The sequence below is a fragment of the Maylandia zebra genome, unplaced genomic scaffold (assembly GCF_041146795.1).
Source record: "Maylandia zebra isolate NMK-2024a unplaced genomic scaffold, Mzebra_GT3a scaffold05, whole genome shotgun sequence".
Taxonomy (NCBI): domain Eukaryota; kingdom Metazoa; phylum Chordata; class Actinopteri; order Cichliformes; family Cichlidae; genus Maylandia; species Maylandia zebra.
In genome coordinates, this window is record NW_027490035.1 from 314,840 (window position 1) to 336,420 (window position 21,581).

The window sequence follows — 21,581 nt, forward strand, 5'->3', positions numbered from 1 at the left end:
GAGTACCACCTCATAAAATATATGGCTCTTGAAGTACCGCCCTTATTGCCGACATTAAAGTACAGTAGTTTAGGCCTATTTAACACCATATACAGTTTACTTGAAACAATTTCATTTCATATATGAATGTTATTCATTTTAACGGTCAGAATGTGACAGGGGTTTAATAATAACAACTGTACTGCATTAAAACTCCACAGCAGGTGGGATATCCAGTCTTTAAGTGATGACCTGATGAAACTTGCTTCCGGGTCCAAACTACATTTATAAAGGCTGCTGTGTTTTTAACATTTTTTAATGCTTTGTATTTTTTTCTATTTTACAGTGGCTTGCAAAAGTATTCGGCCCCCTTGAACTTTCCCACATTTTGTCACATTACAGCCACAAACATGAATCAATTTTATTGGAATTCCACGTGAAAGACCAACACAACGTGGTGTAGACGTGAGACATGGAAGGAAAATCATACATGATTCCAAACATATTTTACAAATAAAACACTGCCAAGTGGTCCAAACTGCATTTATAAAGGCTGTTGTGTTTTTAACATGGTTTAATGCTTTGTATTTTTTTTCTATTTCATATGAACAAACCCCTCCTGGCATTCTCCTGGCTACTGGGAGTTTCGGCATCCAGGCAATAGTTTTCGACTCACCAACGGTATCTCCCGGGCCATCAGCGTGACAGCGCCATACCGTCTTTGCAGTTTTAAAGCTCAGGGAAACGCTCTATAGCGGTCATGACTGCTGGCAAAAAGGAAAAGCTACTCTTTATAAGAAGGCAACCCTCATCACATTTTCTGACCCATCATAACAGCCCATTTCACACACGTCTTTAAATCATCCTCTGCCGAGCAGCCTCCGAACCATGAAGAAACTTTCCTGAACTTTACACTGGTGTATAGTGTTACACAGCATGATGTTTCACTGTGAGTCTGAAGTTTTGATCATAGTAAACCTGCATAACTCCTGTTGTTTTTTTAAATATAGAAAATAGAAGCATAGGTGGGAATAAAAAAAAAACACCCCCTCCCAAAAAAGCCAAACAAAACCAAAACTCATCTGTTATGAAAAAATTGTATAGTGTGTATAGTGCGGTGCTGCCTTCAACATCCTCCTTTTATTATCTCACACTGTAGAGACTGTAATAAAAACACAGGGAACAGACTTGGTTTTTAGAGAGAAGTTTGGCAAACAAGGAAAACTGAGAACATTTTTTATTTTCATTACTTCACTTTTGTTTCATAGCAGCCACAGGATGGCACCAGAGTCCAGTTAAAAAAACAAAGTTTAAAATCTGTTTTTCTTCACACCCCTTCACGCTCTTCTTTTTGTTTACATCCAAAATGTAATTTACGGTTCCCACAGTTCCCAGGGACAAACAAATCTAACTAAAATCTGCAGTGATGAATGAGCAGAGAACCCAACCCCAAATCCTCCAATCATGTACACCTGACACCAGAGCGGTGACAATGAACAGACCAACCAAGTATTTTTTGTCTTTTTTTCACAGATTAGAGCTGAAAGAAGAAATTCTTCTTGCTGGGAGCCATTTTCAGAAGCAGATTACATACTGCACTAAAGATTTCTTGCAGGCAGAAGGCTGGATTAACTCAAAATAAACTACACTGCATGTGTTCATTGTAATAAGACAACGTGACTACTGACTGAGCCCATTGACACAGACTGCCTAAACAAATAGTCCGTGTTTATTTCCAAGAAACCTTTTGACATAACCTCAAAAAAGTGTGAGCTGGCGGTGGACTCCATAATTGGTCATAATGGCTCAGACTGTGGAGGCAATAGTAGATACGAAGAGTCAGCCATGCTGTTCAGCACAGAACTTACGGAGCACCAAAACTGCACACATTCCCTTTATCATGATGGCTTGTTTGAAATTTATTTAAAATACGTTTTGAGTTAAAGTTTAAGTTTCTGAGTTAACCTCGGCTACACCTGACCGTGTAAAATCTGACATTAAAAATCTGAAATTAATCTGATGTTACAGATTATTTTTCAAAAATGATTATCTAATAATTATCTAATAGAGGCAGTGTCTTTTAGCTTGGTTACATCTCTTGGATGAATGGATGACAGGGTGCTACAGCAGAGGCTTTCATCTGATTAATGCCAGATATTCATGAACTCATGCAGGGTTTAATTTTTACTGAAAGAATGTTAAATATCTAAATCCAGCTTTGTGGGTCTTTGTGCTGTCACTGTGAAATGTGGACTGTGCACACCGCAGTTATGCAGGAGTTTCCTAAAGTGTCGCTTCAGAGACGTCTATAGCTTGGACACAGTAAAACATGGAGCAGTTGCACACTGTTATAATGATTATTTCTTTGCATCTCTGCAGTGTTTTATGATAAAATAAAAATCAAGTGCAAAACACTTGAAATTGATCCAGTGGTTTGTGGTTAAAAAAAAATAGCAGTTTTATAAGCTGAGGTTGTCCATTTTCTGACTTTCTTTATATTCTGATAGTTTGTAACAATCTGAAGTGCAAGAAGAATTGTGAAGTAATTTTAAAATATTGTTCCTAATTTAGGAACAACAACACCTGCTTCCATGTCTTGCATTAATATTTAAATAACTTCTCTGCTTATTGACAATTGTTCCTCAGATAATTATGTAATCAGTAATTAGTTACTGATTACATAATTATCTGATTACATAATTATCTGATTACATAATTATCTGAGTAACTTGACCAGTGTTGGTCAAGTTACTTTTTTCAAGTAACTTGACCAACACTGGTCCCAACACTGTAAATGACTCATCATCATAATCATCTTTGTTTAGATGCAAGAAGAATCATATAGAAATGAAAAAGGTATAAATCTTCTGACCAAACCTGCTGGGACTGTGTGAGGTCCTGAGGCTAAGAGTAAGGATTTATCCACAGGAGAGCTGCGTTCTTACAAACCATCCCACTGTGTAAACCTGACATCTGTGGAACAGCTGAGCTGTATGATGTGTACAAGGACACAAAACATTATTTACCATCAGATCCCGAGCCCTCCATGTGTTAATCAAGAAACTGCTGCTGTGCTACATCCATAAATAATGAATAAATTAGGAGCTAAAACTAAAAGGACAGTTTATTTGTACCATCTTCATGTGAACACATTCAAGAACATCACAGATGAAAGAAACATTAAAAACTTCCACACTACATAAAGCAAGAAAAATAGTTTTTCTTTCACGTGGTTTCAGAAAAAACTGTCTCTTCAGATTCACTGTGATCCAGTGATGGGAGTGATTTCACCCCTGAGTGATCACGCTGATGTTTGCACAGAGCAGACAATGAGGTGAATGTTTTGGCACATTGGTAACAGTGAAACAGTTTATTAGTAACGTGGGATCGTTTGTGTTCGGAGTATGAACTGAGATTCTTGAAGCTCTTGTCACACTGGTCACAGCTGTAGTTTCCTTCCATGTGTGTACGTTCGTGCCTGTTACGATGACCTGAATATGAGAAGCTTTTGTCACAGTGTCTGCACTTGTATGGTTTCTCTCCTGTGTGGACTCGTTTGTGTGATTTAAGCTCCCTTGCAGTTGTGAAGGATGACCCACACTGATCACAGAGGTGCTTTTTAACCCCACTGTGAATCAGTTCATGTTTTTTTAAGTCACCTGATGTGGTGAAGCTTCTCCCACATTCTTTGCAGTATTTCAGTTTGTCTCCAGTGTGTCTACGTTGATGTGTTTTTAGGTCAGCTTTCCAACTGAAAGTTTTTCCACAGAGGTCACAATGAAAGTCTTTCCCACCACCACAGTGATGACAGGGTTGAGAACTGGATCCATCTGTGTCGCTCTGCTTCTAAACAAAGACACAAAGACAGTGTAAGTCAGTCCTTCAACATTTTTATCCTGAACGTCGCCTGAAATAAAGAGCATCTCTGCAGACGTCCAATTACATTTGACTGTTTCAGTTAACACACTCAGTTTACTGGGCTGCAATAACTACAATACTACCACCATAATACTACAGTAATACTAAAATCATAACTGACATGAAAATCTGAATAATCACTCAGAGCTGCTTTTCCATGCAGTAGAATTGCTAACATGCTAACACAGTTTAATGAGCAGAGTTGTTCCAAACAGTCAGGCTAAAATGACAAGATAACAATATAAATACATACCTCACAGTAACTGCACTTGTAGAGTCTCTTTCTGGTGTGGATCTGTTGGTGTTGTCTCAGGTAACGTGGAGCTTTAAAAGTCTTCTCACACAGGTCACATTTATAAGGTCGTCCCTCAGTGTGGGTAAACATGTGTTTTCGTAAGTTTGCGTCTGTTGTAAACTGTTTGCCACACTGTTCACAGCAGTACACATCATGTCTGGTGTGAATGCGTAGGTGTATATTTCGGTACCCTCTCTGGCTGAAAGTTTTTCCACAGATGTCACAGCTGTATGCCTTAATTCCAGAGTGGGTAACTAGATGGCTCTGTAAGCTGCTACTGTGAGTAAAAGCTCTGCCACACTGATCACAGCTGTACGCTTTAACTCCACTGTGGATGAGTTGGTGTGTTTTTAGGGAACGCTTCCAGGAAAAAGACTTTCCACACAAGTCACAGCTGAACAGTCTCTCTCCAGTGTGGATGACCTGATGCTGTTTCAGTGAACCCTTCAAAGTAAAACCCCTCCCACACTCGTCACAGATGTGTTTTTTCTCTCCCTTTCTTCTGTGAGGTTTGTCGGCCTCCTGAGAGCGCTGACTTCTCGCTCCATGTTGGTCCTGCAGTGACAGAGATACAAACAGAGGCAGTGAGTGAAATGCAGTCGTGGAAAAAAAACTCAACCTTCAAACTCCCTCCATTAACACTAGTTTTAAACCTGAAGGTGGAGTGTGGCACCAAACACCTTAAAGGTCTCTTATCCCCACCTGCTGGTAGTTCTAACACATTACATCCAACCTGCTGTTAAAAATAATTCATGACTGTTAAAACACTAAAATCATGCCCATTCCTCCTGATTGTACACACACACACACACACACACACACACACACACACACACACACACACACACACACGTTGTTTGTAATACATATTTCTATCATTTGTATAGATTTATACATAATTATTCAGTGATAATAAATCCTATGTTTGTTTATTTGTTTATTCAAAAGGAACCCCATTAGCTTCCACAACAGGGCCCTATTTCAGGAAGCCGGTTTCGAAAACTGTGTGAGAAACGATACTCAGGGTTGAGTAACCCCGAACTGTCCAACTCGGAATATTCGGTTTCAGAAAGGCTGATAACAATTAGTTCAATCAACGCGGAGTTGCTTTAACCCCAAGTTAAGCGCGCACACGAGGATACATAAAGCCCTGATTAGTGGAGCACAGATTAAGCGAGTCACCATGGAGACGGAGGGAAAGAAGACGCGGTCAATGTTTTTTACAGTGCTTGAGGCCGAAATTCTGATGGCAGCATATGCCGATAACATGCAGATTTTGCAGAAAAAAAGTAACACAGCCTCAGCTGCAAAAGAAAGGGAGCATGCATGGCAAAACATAGCCGACAGAGTCAATGCGTGAGTGTTAATTTAAACATTGATCTAGGGATTTCAACCCATTTAACACGTTATTTTATTATTTTATTATTTTTTATTTTATTTTTTATCGCATACATTTTATTTTGTGACGTGATGTGAGCGCAGGTGCAACCCAACAGGCCCCAAACGTTCCTGGCAGCAAGTAAAAATGAAATATAAAAATATAGTCCGAACAGGTAAGGTGTAATTGTATTATGAGCCATAGTGCTTGGTCTGTTTGTCCGATGTAAATCAATTGCAGTTAGAGGCTACATTAATTTCCCCTCTGTAAGCACTTATTGAAATTATCTGAGCACATTACAAGTACATATTTGCTTACTCTGTATGCTCAAATGTGACCCGTTATAGCCAACAGAAAAAAAAGTGGAGGCCCGGAAAACAGGTGGGGGTCCTCCACCACCACCACTCACAGAGGCTGAGCAGTTGGCTTCCACATTTGTGATAATGTTGGCAGCATCACATATGATCTTCACAGTGCAGAGAACATAAATTTGCATCCATTACTATAATGAAATAATTTGTTAGTTTGAAATGCTACGGGGAACTATGTACCTGCACATTAATGCTGTGGAAAGACTTCCTGTTCACATAGTCTCCTTCATTTACTGAAGGAGCAATGATTGGAATGTGAGTGCCATCTGTACAGCCAATCACGCCTGGGAACTGTGAAAATAAATGTAAAATTTAAGTAGTAGTTAAAATATCACCACATCATGAATTAAGTTTCGTTCATCCTGCTACCTGCAATTTTGTGGCATCCCTCTTTGATAAATCTTGTGGGTCTATGACCGGGGAACACCACAGACGAGTGCAGGAGACGTTTCAGTGCAACTGTAACATTCCTGACTGCCCGACAGACGGTAGCCTTGGAAACGTGCTCAGCGTCACCAATATTATACAGAAAGCTCCCGTTTGCAAAAAACCGAAGTGCAATACAAATAATATGTACAGAACTGAGAGAATGTCCGCGATGTGTCACATGAGCAATATTAAGCCTGAGGATGTTATTCAAATGAATTATAGATTGTGCTGAAAAACGGTAACGTTCACACAGAAAATCATCAGGAAATGATAAAATGTCCAAACGCGCTCTAATCACTCTCTCCCGGCGGAGAGCTCTGCGGAGAATTTGGGCTTCAACATCTACTGGCTCTTCAAGGAAGGAGCACGCCATGTCTGACACTTCCTACAGTCAGGTTTCCGACAAAGAGGCGGAGAAGGTCAGGGTTAGTTGAAGTAAACCTGCTAGGGGGCAGGTTAGCTTCACGGAGTGTGTCGTCATAGTAACTCACTCAGGATTAATCTAAACTCACTTTGTGAAACCGAAAACCCAGAGTTTTTGTTAACTCAGGGTATACTTACTCAGAGTTTGCACTAAACCGGCTTTCTGAAACAGGGCCCTGGTGTTGCTCGTCTTCCATCAAATACAATCACATAAAATATTATACAATAAAGTGGATTCAAGATATTCACATAATTTGGCTCTTACATCCACAGTGAGGTTTCACAATTAAAATATAAGCAATCAATAATAAAAAAAAATAATAATAATAACAATATCAATAACATTGAGGCACATTACACAAATTTCAAAAACAAATCATCTCTTACAATATTTACAACAACTAAAAGTTCTGTAAATCAGCTTTTAAATGTTCATTGAAGTTTTGAATAGTTGCTAATTCTCTAATTTTATAAGGCAATTTATTCCACCTGAAAGTTGCTCTAAATATAACAGTTTTACAAAAAGTTACTTTTAACTCGAGGATTTACTAAATTGCAGTTTGTTGAAAATCGTGTAATATCATTATGTATTTCATCTGGATACTGCAGCTGAGCAGAGATAAAAGTGGCGTGTTTAACAGAATTGCGTTCTTTATAACTACAAGCCATAGAATATTTTAGCCTGTACAGGAAGCCAAGAAAGCTGATAATGCATTTTATCGATATTAGTATTAGAGATGGCACGATGCCACTTTTTAATGTCCAATACCGATTCCGATATGATATGGATATCTGCCAATACCGATATGAATCCGATATAGCGTTTTTTGTAATCAATAAAACTGTTTTTTAAATAAATATCTCGCTGCATTTTGTATAAGTTCATACTCAAGTTTTAAAAACAAGACACTAAAGCTATTCCGTTATACCAAATGAGCCCTTTCCTCTACTCCCTCTTCACCCACGACTGCAGACCTGCCGATGGTTCTAACACAATCATTAAGTTTGCGGATGACACCACGGTGATTGGCCTCATCAGTGACAACGATGAGGCCGCCTACAGGGAGGAGGTGGTTCGTCTGGCTGAGTGGTGCGACACAAACAACCTGCTGCTTAACAGTGAGAAGACCAAGGAGCTCATCGTGGACTACAGGAGCAATGCTGACCCACATCCACCCATCTACATTAAGGGGACGGCTGTGGAGCGTGTGAGCAGCTTCAAGTTTCTTGGAGTCCACATCTCCGAGGATCTCATCTGGACAACCTGAACTGCTCTGAACTGCTCCGCCTCGGACCGGAAGGCGTTGCAGAGTGTTGTGAAAACTGCGCAGCGCATCGCCCGAGCACCACTTCCTGTCATAAAGGACATTTATAGGAAGCAGTGTCTGAAAAGGGCTGGGAAAATCATCAAAGGCCCCAGTCACCCATCACGTGGATTCTTCACCCTCCTTCCCTCTGGGAGGCGCTACAGGAGCCTCCGGACTAAGACCACCAGGAACCGGAACAGCTTCTTCCCCACAGCTGTCAGACTCCTGAACTCTGCCTCCTGACATCTGACCCATGTTAAACTCATGGACTGAACATACACACCCCCACAATGGACAACTGTACCCTCAAACACACAATAATAACATGGACTGAACCACCACTCACAACCACTAGCACTTTATACAGCCTCTGTAGAAATTATCCACATATCTCACTTATCTTAACTGCACCACTGCATAAATAATCATTCTGTAAAATACGATAATTTTTAATTCTACAACTGTTTATAACTTGCATATTTCTCATTTCTGTATAGCTGTATAGCTCATATTTCTGTATAGTTTTTCATATTTATATCCTGTTCATAGCTTGTACTCACCACAGCCTATACATACTTATAGTCATAGCATATTCATAACATACTTCATACCATGTACATTATAACATACCATAATAGACCCATTTCTGTAATATACTTACATATCTATATTATTGCTAATATATATTGTAATATATCTATATCATGGCTAAAGCACTTCTGGATGGAAGCAAACTGCATTTCGTTGCCCTGTACCTGTGACATGTGCAATGACAATAAAGTTTAATTCTATTCTATTCAAATATTTTATAGTTCAGCAACACACATCAATCTAATAAACTTAAACCTGCACCATCCTTCCTATTCTGGGATTTTAAAGAGTACTTAGCAGAAATATTAAGCAACCTAACTAACAGAGTTGCCAACTCCCAGCAAAAATCTCCCAGAACCACCCCCGCCCTCCACCTCATGATGCTTAATTGACATAATCAACTTTAATTTAATGCACGTGTACATCAAATGCACAGAAATAATCAATTATGTTTCTACAATAATTAAATAGATTCACCATCTTTCTTCAACAGAATTGCAGACTGCACAGATGGTACCTTCCCAAAGGAAAAAGGACTTTAGCTTACCAGGGTGTAAATTAGACTTAATAGTTACCATATACAGTAATGGATTTCTATACATTTAATCAGATGACCACTTTGGTTGTAAGATTCAGATAATTATTTATTAAAAGTTAGTCCTTTAAATGAAATAACAAAGAAAAGTATTTTTTGTGCCTCCCTTTACTTGTTAATGCCATACCTGCCCCCTGGCAAAGCTTTGCTAGAGCCGCCCCTGCACAGTTACCAGCTGTCAGCTACTTAGAAAACATGAGAGAAGAAGAGGCAGCTGCAGCTTAAGGACACAGACTAACTCCAGAGTCTTTTTTCCCCCATTCTAGCTGAAGTACGGGACAAATCGCTTCCTTTTCACCTCAGTATGGAAGAGATTAAGATTAAAAATGCAGCGGCTTGGAAGCATGTAGTGAGGCTCCAAATGCTCCACCAGTTCCCTGACAGGTCTCGCAGACAACAGCCGCTCTATCGAGTGACACATACTTAAGCAAAGCTGGGTTACGCCAAGTAGGGCACTTTGTGAGGCGAGGATCGGTCCATTTTTAATTAGAATAGTATGAACATCTAATCTGGATGCCTTATTCTGGACTAACTGAAGTCTGTTAAGATCTGTCTTATTAGCTGCTGACCAAATGATTGAACAATACTCCACATGAGACATTACTAGTGCATTAATGACATCTTTCAAAATTGAAGATTTGATACAGAAAGAGCATTTCATAGCCATAGCTATGCCTTGTCCCATTTTCTTAAAAACAGAGTCGATGTGCTGAGACCATGAAAGGTGGTGATTTATGGTAACACCGAGTTGCAGATCATTTGTGAAAACTAGAGATGTGAGGCAACTTTTCATCGAGCACAGAGCAGCTGGTGAAAATCAATAACATTTTAGTTTATCAATCAAAAGATCGAAAATTTATCGAAACCTGTTGGGTCTGAGTTTAGACCCAACAGGTTCAGTGAAGAAAAATGTCTGATTGTAACCTGAGGGTTTTTTACATTAAGAAAAAGGCACCAAACATCAAACCAATTTAAGCCTAAACAGTAACACATGAACGTAGAGCAGGGCGATATGACAAAAAATATAACAGTGCAAATGCAAATTCCTCGGAGCAAATGTCGGCCAATTTCCACTGGAAATGCCTTTTGGTTAAACTGTCAGCAAGGAATTTGTATTTGCACTGTTAAATTTTTATATAACTTCAATACACAGAAAAAAACAGCTGTTTGTTTAAGTGAAAATACATTGATGGGACTTTTTTGCACTAATAAAGTTGTGGAGTTGTAAAGTATTTTGTCTCGCGTCAATTATATCGTTATCGCAAATTTTCAAATGTATATCGTGATAAATATTTTTGGTCATATCGCCCTGCTCTGTCTGTCACCTTCTGTGTTGAGCTCATTGTTTTCTCTGTAGTGGCTGAGCTGAGTCCAAGTAGCTGAAAATGTTCCTCTGCTGCTCCGTCAGACTCTTCTCCTCCTGCTGATCAGCTGGGACACAAAACAGATCTTTGTTAGGCTCCACACTGCACTGAAGAGTCAAAGTGTCTCATATGTTCACCTGACAAGTAAAAGAACACATTTTTGCTTCCCGAGGTGGGCAACTTATTGGAAACAAACACAAAAGGTTTGAGCACCGATACAAAATTTAGCAGTATATATATTTATTTATTAGGGGTGCAACAATACACAAAATTCACGGTTCGGTTCGATACTTTGGTGTCACGGTTCAATATTTTTTCGATACAAAATAAAATGTTCATGCCTTTTTAATTTGTCATTTATTAAAATTATAAATATATATTTTAACTCAAAAGTACAGTTTTTAAGTTTAACCCTAACCCTTGTGCGTGTTTTTTATTTTGACAGCGAATGCGCACCTGCGGACCACTTATGTGCACCCCTGGTTATTTAGCTCGTCATATTGCAGCCACAGAAATTAAAAAAGCAGCAGGATATATGTAAAGTGCATAAAGTGCAGCTTTATGGTCCATGAAACCATAAAGCTGCACTTTCTTTTTGCCTTATAGTCTGATTTGTCATAACTTTTCCGTTTTGTGGTAAGCTTTTCTTTGGCTGTCACTTCTTCACCCTGACCTGCCTTATTTGGCTCAGCAGAACTAAAATATATATCCTGCTGCTTTTACACACGCACTCACATAAGCTCAGCGATTCTCTGCGCGATCAACCTCTCACATGTTTAAGCTGCGGGAGATTTCACTTGTCATGTTTGCATAGTGAGCTAACGATTAATAAGATTATGTCAGAGGAATTGGTGCACAAATTTTCATCACTCACAGATCAGTGCTGTCGCTCTCTATACACAGTTCACGCGATTGCAAAGTGACAGCAAAAAAACAAGCGCAAATTCAAACGCGATTTCAATATGTCACATATTGACAGTGGCTCACCGATGCCAATGACATAATTACCCAGCTACATTTCCGAAAGAATGCAAAAGCATTGACATATATTTTTCCTTCCTACAATAGCAGGACGAGCAGGGCAGAGAGAGATTTTGGTAGCCCGACTGGAAAAATCGCTAGCCCCAGGACGTCGGGCTAGCGATTTTGCGAGCCCTGTATCTGATTGAAGAATCACTCATCTTTGGAAAAGAGAGTTTATTACAGAGAAATGGCTCTTTCCAAAATAAAAGCTATACTATCCGCTTCTTCTGGGCTATATTCTCAGCAGCATATTAAACATATCAGGTCCCCATAAGGCGAATCCTGTGCTAACAGCTGTCTAAATGACTCGGGTAAAGTTAGTAGCATGCTTGCTTTTGTCTGCTTCCACTTGTCTTTGCACTAGGATGATGTCGGCGTAAATGTGCAGTCATATTCGTTGTGTTCCCACTAGTGCTTTCAGGTTAACCTCGTTAAAATGACCTTAACGCCACAACACGGCAAATCTCCGTTAACGAGCTACCGCCGATCGCCCCGTGCGTTGGGCTAGACGGCCAACACGTTAACGAGCTAACTGCGCTAACACACTAGCTCCCATCCATGTAATTGAGCATTGTGTTAGTGGTGGGAACAGTCATACGGTTATTGTTCATGTGTCCAACAGCAGAGGGGAAGAAACTGTTCTTATGGCGAGAGGTTCTGGTGCGAATGGACCGGAGCCTCCTGCCTGAGGGGAGCAGGTCAAACAGACTGTGTCCAGGGTGAGAAGGGTCAGCTGAGATCCGAGCTGCACGCCGCAGTGTCCTGGAGGTGTACAGGTCCTGCAGAGATGGGAGTCTGCAGCCAATCACCTTCTCAGCAGAGCGCACAACACGCTGCAGTCTCTGTTTGTCCCTGATAGTGGCTCCAGCGTACCACACGGTGATGGAGGAGGTGAGGATGGACTCGATGATTGCAGTGTAGAATTGCATCATCGTCCGTGTTGGCAGGTTGAATTTCTTCAGCTGCCTCAGGAAGTACATCCTCTGCTGGGCTTTCTTAATGACGGAGGTGATGGTGGGCTCCCACTTCAGGTCCTGGGTGATGGTGGTACCCACGAAGCGGAATGAGTCCACAGAGGTGATGGGGGTGTCAGTCAGGATGATGGGGGGGAGTGGGGCTGTGTGCTTCCTGAAGTCCACAATAATCTCCACTGTCTTCTGGGCATTCAGCACCAGGTTGTTGTGGCTGCACCAGGACACCAAACGTTCAACCTCCCTCCTGTAGGCAGACTCATCCCCGTCCGAGATGAGTCCAATAACGGTGGTGTCATCTGCAAACTTGATTAGCTTGACAGACTGGTGGGTGGAGGTGCAGCACTTAGTATACAGGGAGAAGAGCAGGGGAGAAAGAACACAGCCCTGAGGGGAGCCGGTGCTGATGGTCCGGGAGTCCGAGACATTCTTTCCCAGCCTCACATGCTGCTTCCTGTCCGTCAGGAAGTCAGTGATCCACCGGCAGATGGGATCAGGCACATTCATCTGGGAAAGCTTGCCTCGGAGATGGTCTGGAAGGATGGTATTGAAGGCAGAGCTGAAGTCCACAAACAGGATCCTGACGTAGGTTCCTGGGGAGTCCAGATGCTGCAGGATGAAGTGTAGGGCCATGTTGATGGCGTCATCTACAGACCTGTTGGCTCTGTATGCAAACTGCAGGGGGTCCAGGAGGGGGGCCGTGAGGGTCTTGAGATAGGAGAGAACCAGGCGCTCAAAAGACTTCATGACCACAGATGTCAGAGCCACGGGTCTGTAGTCATTTAGTCCAGTGATCCTAGGTTTCTTGGTGACAGGGATTATGGTGGAGGACTTGAAGCAGGCAGGCACATGACATGCCTGCAGTGAGGAGTTGAAAATGCCAGAAAACACTGGGGCCAGCTCGTTTGCACAGTGTCTGAGGGTGGCAGGAGACACACCGTCTGGGCCGGGAGCTTTCCGAGCATTCAGACTCTTAAACTGCTTCCTCACACCTTCTTCATGAATATGAAGAGTTGTGGTGGGAGGAGGTGGTGTGAAATCCTCTTTTGTGTGGGGTGAGGAGGGGGGTGTTGTAGGTGAAGTGTTTGAAGGTGGTGATGGCTCTGTGGAGGGGGTAGAGGTGGGGGAATGAGTGTCCAAAGTGTCTCTATTGTTGGGGCCGTTGGAGGTGTGAAGGCTGCCTGATGGCTCATCAAAACGGCAGTAAAAGTCGTTGAGGGTGTTGGCCAAGAGCAAGTCATCAGTGGAGTGGGGGGTTTTAGGCTTGTAGTTGGTGATATTCCTAAAACCTTTCCACACAGAGGCCGAGTCATTCTCTGAGATCTGCTGCTGCATCTTCTCAGAGTGCTGATGTTTAGCAACGTCCACTTCTTTAGTGAACCTGTACTTGGCCTCTCTGTAGCAGTCCCTGTCTCCGCTTCTGAACGCCTTTCTCTTTTCCAGCCACAGCTTTTTGAGTTTAGGAGTAAACCAGGGTTTGTCATTGTTATAACTCACCCTGGTGCGTGATGGCACAATGCTGTCCTCACAGAAGTGGATATAGGAGGTGACAGTGTCCGTAAACTCGTCCAAGCTGTTAGAAGCAGCCTTCATTGTGTCCCAGTCTGTAGACTCCAAACACGTGCTAAGCTCCTCCACAGCTTCGTTGCTCCACAGTTTTTTTTTGTCCTCACGACAGGTTTGGAGAGCTTCAGCCTCTGTCTGTACACGGGGATTAGGTGGATCATGACGTGGTCAGAAAGTCCGAGTGAAGCGCGCGGCACCGCGCGATAGGCCCCGCTGATCGTGCTGTAACAGTGGTCTAATGTTCTCTCCTCTCTGGTCGGGCATTTAATATGCTGCTTATATTTGGGAAACTCATGGCTCAGATTGGCTTTGTTAAAGTCCCCAAGAGCAATGATGAGAGAGTCCGGGAATGTCCGCTCCATGTGCAGTATCTGCTCCGCGAGTGCGCACTGAGCTGCCTGCGCATCCGCGTCTGGCGGGATGTAAACAGCGGCCAGGATGAATGAAGCAAACTCCCGCGGAGAATAAAACGGTTTGCAGTGAATAAAAAGGTATTCCAGAGAGGAAGAGCAGTGCTGAGCAATCACTGTTACATCTGTGCACCAGCCACTATTAATGTAGAAGCAGACACCTCCACCTTTGGTCTTACCAGAGAGAGAGGCCTGCCGGTCCGCGCGCAGCAGATGAAAGCCCTCCAGCTTGAGCGCGCTGTCCGGGATGTCCTCAGAGAGCCACGACTCCGTAAAACGTAAGACACAGGAGGAGGCAAAGTCTCTGTTCATGCTTCTCATCAGGGCCAGCTCGTCTATTTTATTCCTGAGTGAGCGTACATTGGAAAGGAAGATCCCAGCAAGAGCAGTTCGCAGTCCACGGCTCGCTTACCTCTCTTTCGGCGTCTCACTTTCCTGATCAGAGTCTGCAGTAAATCTGCCGCAGATGCGACAAATATTGAAAGTAAATCCACAGGTGTTGTAGTCCTGTAGTTAAGAAGCTCTTCTCTGGTGTAAGAATATCCAGAGGAGTGCCCAGACACAGAAGTTATGCACAAAAACAAAACAGAAGTAACGCACTGAAGCACCAGGGCATCCATACGCGGCGCCATCTTGGATCTTGAATCATATATATATATATATATATATATATATATATATATATGTCCCGCGGCTAGCGATTTTTCCAGTTGGGCTACCAAAATCTATCTCTGCCCTGCCCGTCGGCCTATCGTAGGAAGGAAAAATATCTGTCAATGCTTTTGCATTCTTTCAGAAATGTAGCTGGGTAATTATGTCATTGGCATCGGTGAGCCACTGTCAATATGTGACATATTGAAATCGCATTTGAATTTGCGCTTGTTTTTTGCTTTCACTTTGCAATCGCGCGAACTGTGTATAGAGAGCGACAGCACTGATTGGTGAGTGATGATAATTTGCGCACCAATTCCTCTGACATCGTCTTATTAATCGTTAGCTTACTACGCAAACATGACAAGTGAAATCTCCCGCAGCTTAAACATGTGAGAGGTTGATCGCGCAGAGAATCGCTGAGCTTATGTGAGTGTGTGTGTAAAAGCAGCAGGATTTATATTTTAGTTCTGCTGAACCAAATAAGACAGGTCAGGGTGAAGAAGTGACAGCCAAAGAAAAGCTTACCACAAAACGGAGAAGTTATGACAAATCAGACTATAAGGCAAAAAGAAAGTGCAGCTTTATGGTTTCATGGACAAAATAATTTCTGTGGCTGCAATATGACGAGCTAAATAACCGGGGCTGCACATAAGTGGTCCGCAGGTGCTGTCAAAATAAAAAACGCGCACAAGATAAGAAGTTGCAACGCGTGTTTGCGTACATAAGATTTTCAGGAGGAGGACAGACATATGTTTAGAACTCTTACAGATGTTGAAGAAGCTCCTTTAAGCAATTACTGTGATATTCCTCCAACTCTAGTAAAGTGGTCAGTGTAACCGTTCTCCCAGGCGGAATTATAAAGGGAAGTGTCCAGGCATCCATGAAAAAGAAGATTTACAATGTTGAGGTGAGCTAGGAGTACCGGTAAGCTAGCTAGCCGACGATTAAACATGAGATATTCTGTATTCTGGTGTATTTCATAAAGCACACACACGTACAGCAATGCTATAACAGTGGAGGTAAACAAAGATGGAAATCTACATAACATGGAGGTTTTGGAGAGTTAGTAATGTTAGCCTAGTACCAGTTATATTAGCCTAGTTAACCTAGTACCAGTACACAGAGCAGCGCTGCAAGTGTTTGTTAGAATGTTTAGGGTAAGCATTAACTTTCTTTCAATGTAGGTGCATGTTGAGGGTCAGTCAGTCAGGTTCAGCTCCTGTGAGTGCCCGATTGGCAATGATAAGTGCCATCATATGGCGGCATTGTTGATTTGGGTGAAGAAGAATGTTTCTTGCACTGACGTGGAATGTGTGTGGAAGAGGGTAAAATCATCCAAAGGAGAAGAAATTACTGCCAAGGGAGTGTCTGTGATGACACCATCAACAACACAAGGTCAGTTATTTATTTAAAATTTGCTCTTTGAATTAATTATAATTATAATAATTATTTTCTTAACTTTTTAAAAAGCATTGTGTTTTATATGCTAAAATTATTATTTATTTACCTGAATGCTCCCAGGTACTTTGATATTTACTTTAACATGTGGTATAAATTGTACATGTATGTAAACTCTTGTAAACTACATACATCAGACTGTTTGCCTCCACTGTCCCCACTTTATTATTTAAATGTATTTTATATACTCCGTACCTCACTTTGTCTATTCTGTGGTCAGAATTCCTTTATGACTAAGTTGTATTTTCATCCCCAAAGGCATGTGATTGGGGGATCCTTTGTGAGCCAAAGGCCAAGGAGCTGTACACTGACTGTACTGGTGCAGCTATCAAGGAGAGGGGACTGTTTTTATCTAACAGTAGCCTGCTTGGTGGTTCTCCTGATGGGACTGTCTCTAATGAGTGCATCATTGAGGTGAAATGCCCATGGTCAGCCAGAACCAAAACTGTATTGGAGGCTGCAGAAAGTAAGGACTTTTTCCTACAGCTGGATGAGGCAAGTGGTTCCCTGGTATTAAAAAAGAATCACAACTACTGGCATCAGATCCAGGGCAACTTCTATCTCACAGGGGCGAAAAGCTGTCACTTTATTGTTTGGACTCCATGTGACTTTTTCATCTTGCATGTGGATAGAGAACAAACTTGGGCTGTTAACACTGAATCTTTGGAAACGTTCTACCGGGAAGTTATTTTGCCCCATATTTTATCGCAGCTTTGAATTCATATCAGCATGAGTAATTTATCAGTCCAAATGTTTATAGTTAATTTTAAAACTATTTGTAAATATTTGTAAATTGTACATTTTTTGTCATTGTAACTTTGTAAATATATTCAGATAAATTTTTAAATTATATTAATTTTTGATTTGAAAAAATAATATGTTTTGGACAAACTGTTCCTGAAAATAAAGAGTAACACATGTATCTGGAATTCTTGATTTTAATTGAAAATGTTTAGCAAGAAAACTAGGCAGTAATCAGGAAGCTGGAATGGAATGAAAAATGTAACAAGCCATTGATAAAAACAGAGTAAAACATTTTACGAATCACAAATGAGACCATTCTCAATTTGAAACTATGCAACTAAGTTGTTTTTATGATGTAACATCCTAAGTATACACATAAAACAATCCAGAACACTTAGGAGTTATAAATAATAAAAGTAAACTTATTCAACAGTTGTATTTTCTGGTCCACAACTAGTTAGAAAATGACACAATGTACTTTTACCTCTGAACTCTCACAGGTATAATTTATTCAATTTCACGGAGAATAGGTGTTTGTAAATTTGTAAGACACACACATGCTTTCAAGATCTTATTAATATTTTTTTTTAACTGATGTGGGATGTGATGCAAAATTGAGAAAAGTTTCAGTCTTTGAATGGAACGCTCTACATGTATTCTTGCACAGGAAATCTTCCTGTTGTTGTTCACTTCCTCCTGTGTGAATTGTCCGTTGGTGAGGAAGGACGGAATGTTCAGTGAGACCCCTTCTGGTAGGATGTCCCGAATTGTGAAGCCCTTATCTGTAGATGTTGCAGTACTCCACAGTCAGCTGTTATGGCCTTATCTGAGGCACTTCCACCGTACAAGTTGCTTACAAAGGTTATTACACCATTAGGAGCCACACCAATTAGAGCCTTTAGTGTGGTCCGTCCTTTGTACTGGCTGTACAAATGACTTTGTGTGTCAAGTCTCTCTGTGTTACAAACAGAAACTTCCGTGCAGTCAAGCACAATCCTGCAGTTAGGAAATGGTTGGAAGCAATCTGGCAGCTATGTTTGATTCTTGGCTCTCGAGGTAATGTTGTTTTCCAGCATGCCAACATACAAAATGTCATACAGTGCACTAACAATTGTTGTAAAAATATTAGTTACTGTGGCTCTGCTGCAGTTAAACCTTGTTGAAAGGTCTGCATGACCAAAATTAAGTTTGAGCTTCATCAGGGTTAGAAATAACTGGTCAATTAGGGGCATCATTTGGACAATCAGAATGATATTTAAGATCAAATCTGGAAAGAAGCACTTCTAAAAACAGGACAGAAGCAGCATCAGGCAATCCAGTATAGTACTGGACCCTTTCAGGATTGTCAGATATTTTACTGAATGAGAAAGTCTGCTTCTGCTTCTCTACTTGTTTTTTACGTTTTTCATTCTCTATTCTTAGTATGTCATTCTGAATCTCTAGCACCAGAAGACTTTTGGAAGAACTTGTGGAACTTGCAGTAGCTGTCTGTGTATCTGCATTGTTGGAATGATGTAGCTCATCTGATCTTTCACTCTGATTTTCACCAATAGCTGGGACCTGCTCTTTTTTCTTCTTTTTTCTAACAGGGTTGTGGTCATCTGGGAACTGAAAAGACTTCCTGTCGTTCCATGCAAATCTTGTTGGCCCCGCAGCTTTTCCTTGAGGGAAGTGCCAACTGCAGACTCTTGAGTTGCAGTTTGGGGTGAAGTTTTCGCGTCTGTGGAAGTGTTTAAAAAGGCAGAGAGAAATTTCAGATCATACGGTAGCCCTCCATTAGTTATGATTAATAGAAAAAAGTAGAGATAAATAATAGAGAGAAGCTTCATCCAAATGAGAGAAGCTTCAAGAAACTTAAAGAAGTCCAGATGCTTTTCTTTCCAAGCTCCTTGGACTACGATGACCTGGATGACTGGTCACAGACAGTGACCAGAATTATTCAAATCTTACACATCGTTGTACTAATTTGCTTTTAAGCTTACCAGAAAGATAAGTACTGGGAACCTTTGCTAGCTATTTGTTGGTTAGGTCTTTATTTTGGTAATTAACTGGCACATAGGCTGGGGATTGTAATGTATTTTCTTACATAGACATCACTTTTTGGACGTAATTTTTATTCCTCTGAGCGTCAAAAGCTAACTAAGGTTCATATATATAGCGAAGTGACCCAATCTTTGCTTGGAGAAATAAAAAAGACTTCAAAAATGCAACAACGTCTTTGTAGTAAAAAAAACACAATAAAATCCATTGTCTATATAAGTAAAATTACTCGTAAAAGCCAGTTTGTCTTTTAGTAGCGGGTTTTAATTGTTCATCACTAGCTATATTAGCTAACTAAAGTAAGAGTCCACTTGCTCTTATCTTACAAATTTATTCATTCACTTACGAGTTGTAACATACCTTATCAACTTCAGCCACTTCCTCTTCTCTCTCTTTTCACAAGGAAACCAGTAAAATGACAGATTAGACTGTTGTTTTGAGCCAGATTGGTTAAAACAACGAGGAACACAGCATTGTGACATATTGAACACAGGAGCGTTTAGGCCCGGAAGTAGGATTCATCGCGTCATCACTGAACGACCGGATACTGATGCTTGAGAGCGCGTGTGATGCAAGTATGTGTAGAGTGTTGAGCGCGTGATCAGTGGTGAGAAAAACAACTCACGAAACTTAACCTTTCTATACTCGTGGCTCACTTGCACTTCTAATATATTCGTTTGCACACTTACACACACCCAGCTGTGGTTTCCTGTTTTGCTGCACTCTGGAGAGCCTCGCCTTTAACGGTCTCCTCTCACAGAGAGCAACAGAAAACTTCATTCAGAAAACTTCGAAAAACTCGAGATTGACTGAACTCAGTTCAAAGTTACCTTGACACTTACCTTTAGATGTGAGAGGTAGCGATGGTCCGCTTGAAGCTGACGCTCCGGTGCGTGTGTCAAAAAGATTAACTGCTTCAGAAGCACTGTGTCGAGGCTTGATTCGTTTGGCCAGAGTCACGTGATTAGTGACGTCTGAAGTTTCATTTAAAACGTACATTTTTTTTTTTTTTTAAAGTTTGACGAGCATCTTGACTTTTGGTCTTTGGATATTAACAGTCCTGGGTATGTGACTTCTTGTTTAACAGAAATGTTACAGATAGCATTTGCAGTGCAGTCTTTAATTGCTAGTAATTCACATTTTTTTTAGATTTAGACATAAACCAGATGCCTCAGAGAAATCACTAATAACACTAAGGGCTGGACGGATTTGATTTGCATTCTTCAAGAAGAGTGGTGTCATCAGCTAGCTGGCTGATGATGAGCTCCTTATCAGCTATGGTGATTCCTTGTAAAACAGGTCAAATCTTGGGGTGGAGTCTTAATCATTTTAATTGAGCTATTGCCATTCGTGTACAAGGTTTTGAAGCTTTACAGAAAAATTATCCAAAGCCAAATTTTTTTCAAAGAGTGGAAAATAAATTGATGTTCAATTGTATCAAAAGTTTGCAATGAGAACTGTTCGAGACCTAGTGTGGAAGATGTCCAAGGAGGCGAAGTTCTGCAAGGAGATGAAGATTCGGTTTAGAGAAGACTTTTGTAAGGAAGACAGAGAAGCCCGCAAACCTCTGTGGCCGAGAGTGGAGGAAGCGGATATGCTGTCATCGATGGTCGTCAAATCAAAGAATGAAAGAACTTCATAATGACCTAGATAAGAAGGTATAACTGTTCAACTAAATTTAAGCCGGTAACTTGCTCAATGGTCCTTAACTTTGACTGCATTTATTAGTTAATAGGAGGTAAAACGTTCCATTGCTCTCTCAAGCTATATTCAATGGTTCTTTCAATATTTTCTTTAAATGTTCGAGGTTTAAGAAATAACATAAAGCGTAAAGCGTTTTTTCTTTTTTGTAAGGAACAGCCTAACACTAATTGTTTTTTATTTCAAGAGACACACAGCAGTAAAGATGATCATATATTTTGGAGAAAGCAGTGGGGAAGCGATGATATTTATTTATCTCATGGTAACTCTCATTCAGCAGGAGTGGATATTTTTCTACATCGTTTTAATGAAAGAGTTATTGATCATAAGGTTGATAAGGAAGGTCATTTTAATGGTTAACATA

The 21,581-nt window shown here is 40.9% G+C and overlaps 2 protein-coding genes and 1 pseudogene across 3 annotated transcripts in view; all 3 read right to left on the reverse strand.

The window, feature by feature from the left end:
* The window catches only part of LOC143415819 (uncharacterized), a 272,397-nt gene extending 266,162 nt beyond the window's left edge, over nucleotides 1–6,235 (reverse strand). Inside the window, exon 1 of the mRNA XM_076881230.1 lies at nucleotides 6,122–6,235. The gene's annotated coding sequence lies outside the window, so the exon portion shown is untranslated. The remainder of the gene's footprint in view (nucleotides 1–6,121) is intronic.
* LOC143415818 (uncharacterized) lies at nucleotides 3,086–20,449 on the reverse strand. The gene is made up of 4 exons (XM_076881227.1): nucleotides 20,359–20,449; nucleotides 10,612–10,717; nucleotides 4,151–4,747; nucleotides 3,086–3,825 (listed from the first exon to the last, which is right to left on the reverse strand). Exons 2-4 carry the CDS (start codon nucleotides 10,627–10,629, stop codon nucleotides 3,205–3,207), a joined length of 1,236 nt encoding a protein of 411 aa, XP_076737342.1. The 5' UTR covers nucleotides 10,630–10,717; nucleotides 20,359–20,449; the 3' UTR covers nucleotides 3,086–3,204.
* Nucleotides 17,657–20,352, reverse strand: LOC143415815 (uncharacterized; annotated as a pseudogene). Its single transcript, XR_013096254.1, has 2 exons — nucleotides 19,877–20,352; nucleotides 17,657–19,196 (listed from the first exon to the last, which is right to left on the reverse strand). The product of XR_013096254.1 is annotated as an uncharacterized LOC143415815 (transcript).
* Nucleotides 20,450–21,581: the final 1,132 nt, after the last annotated feature.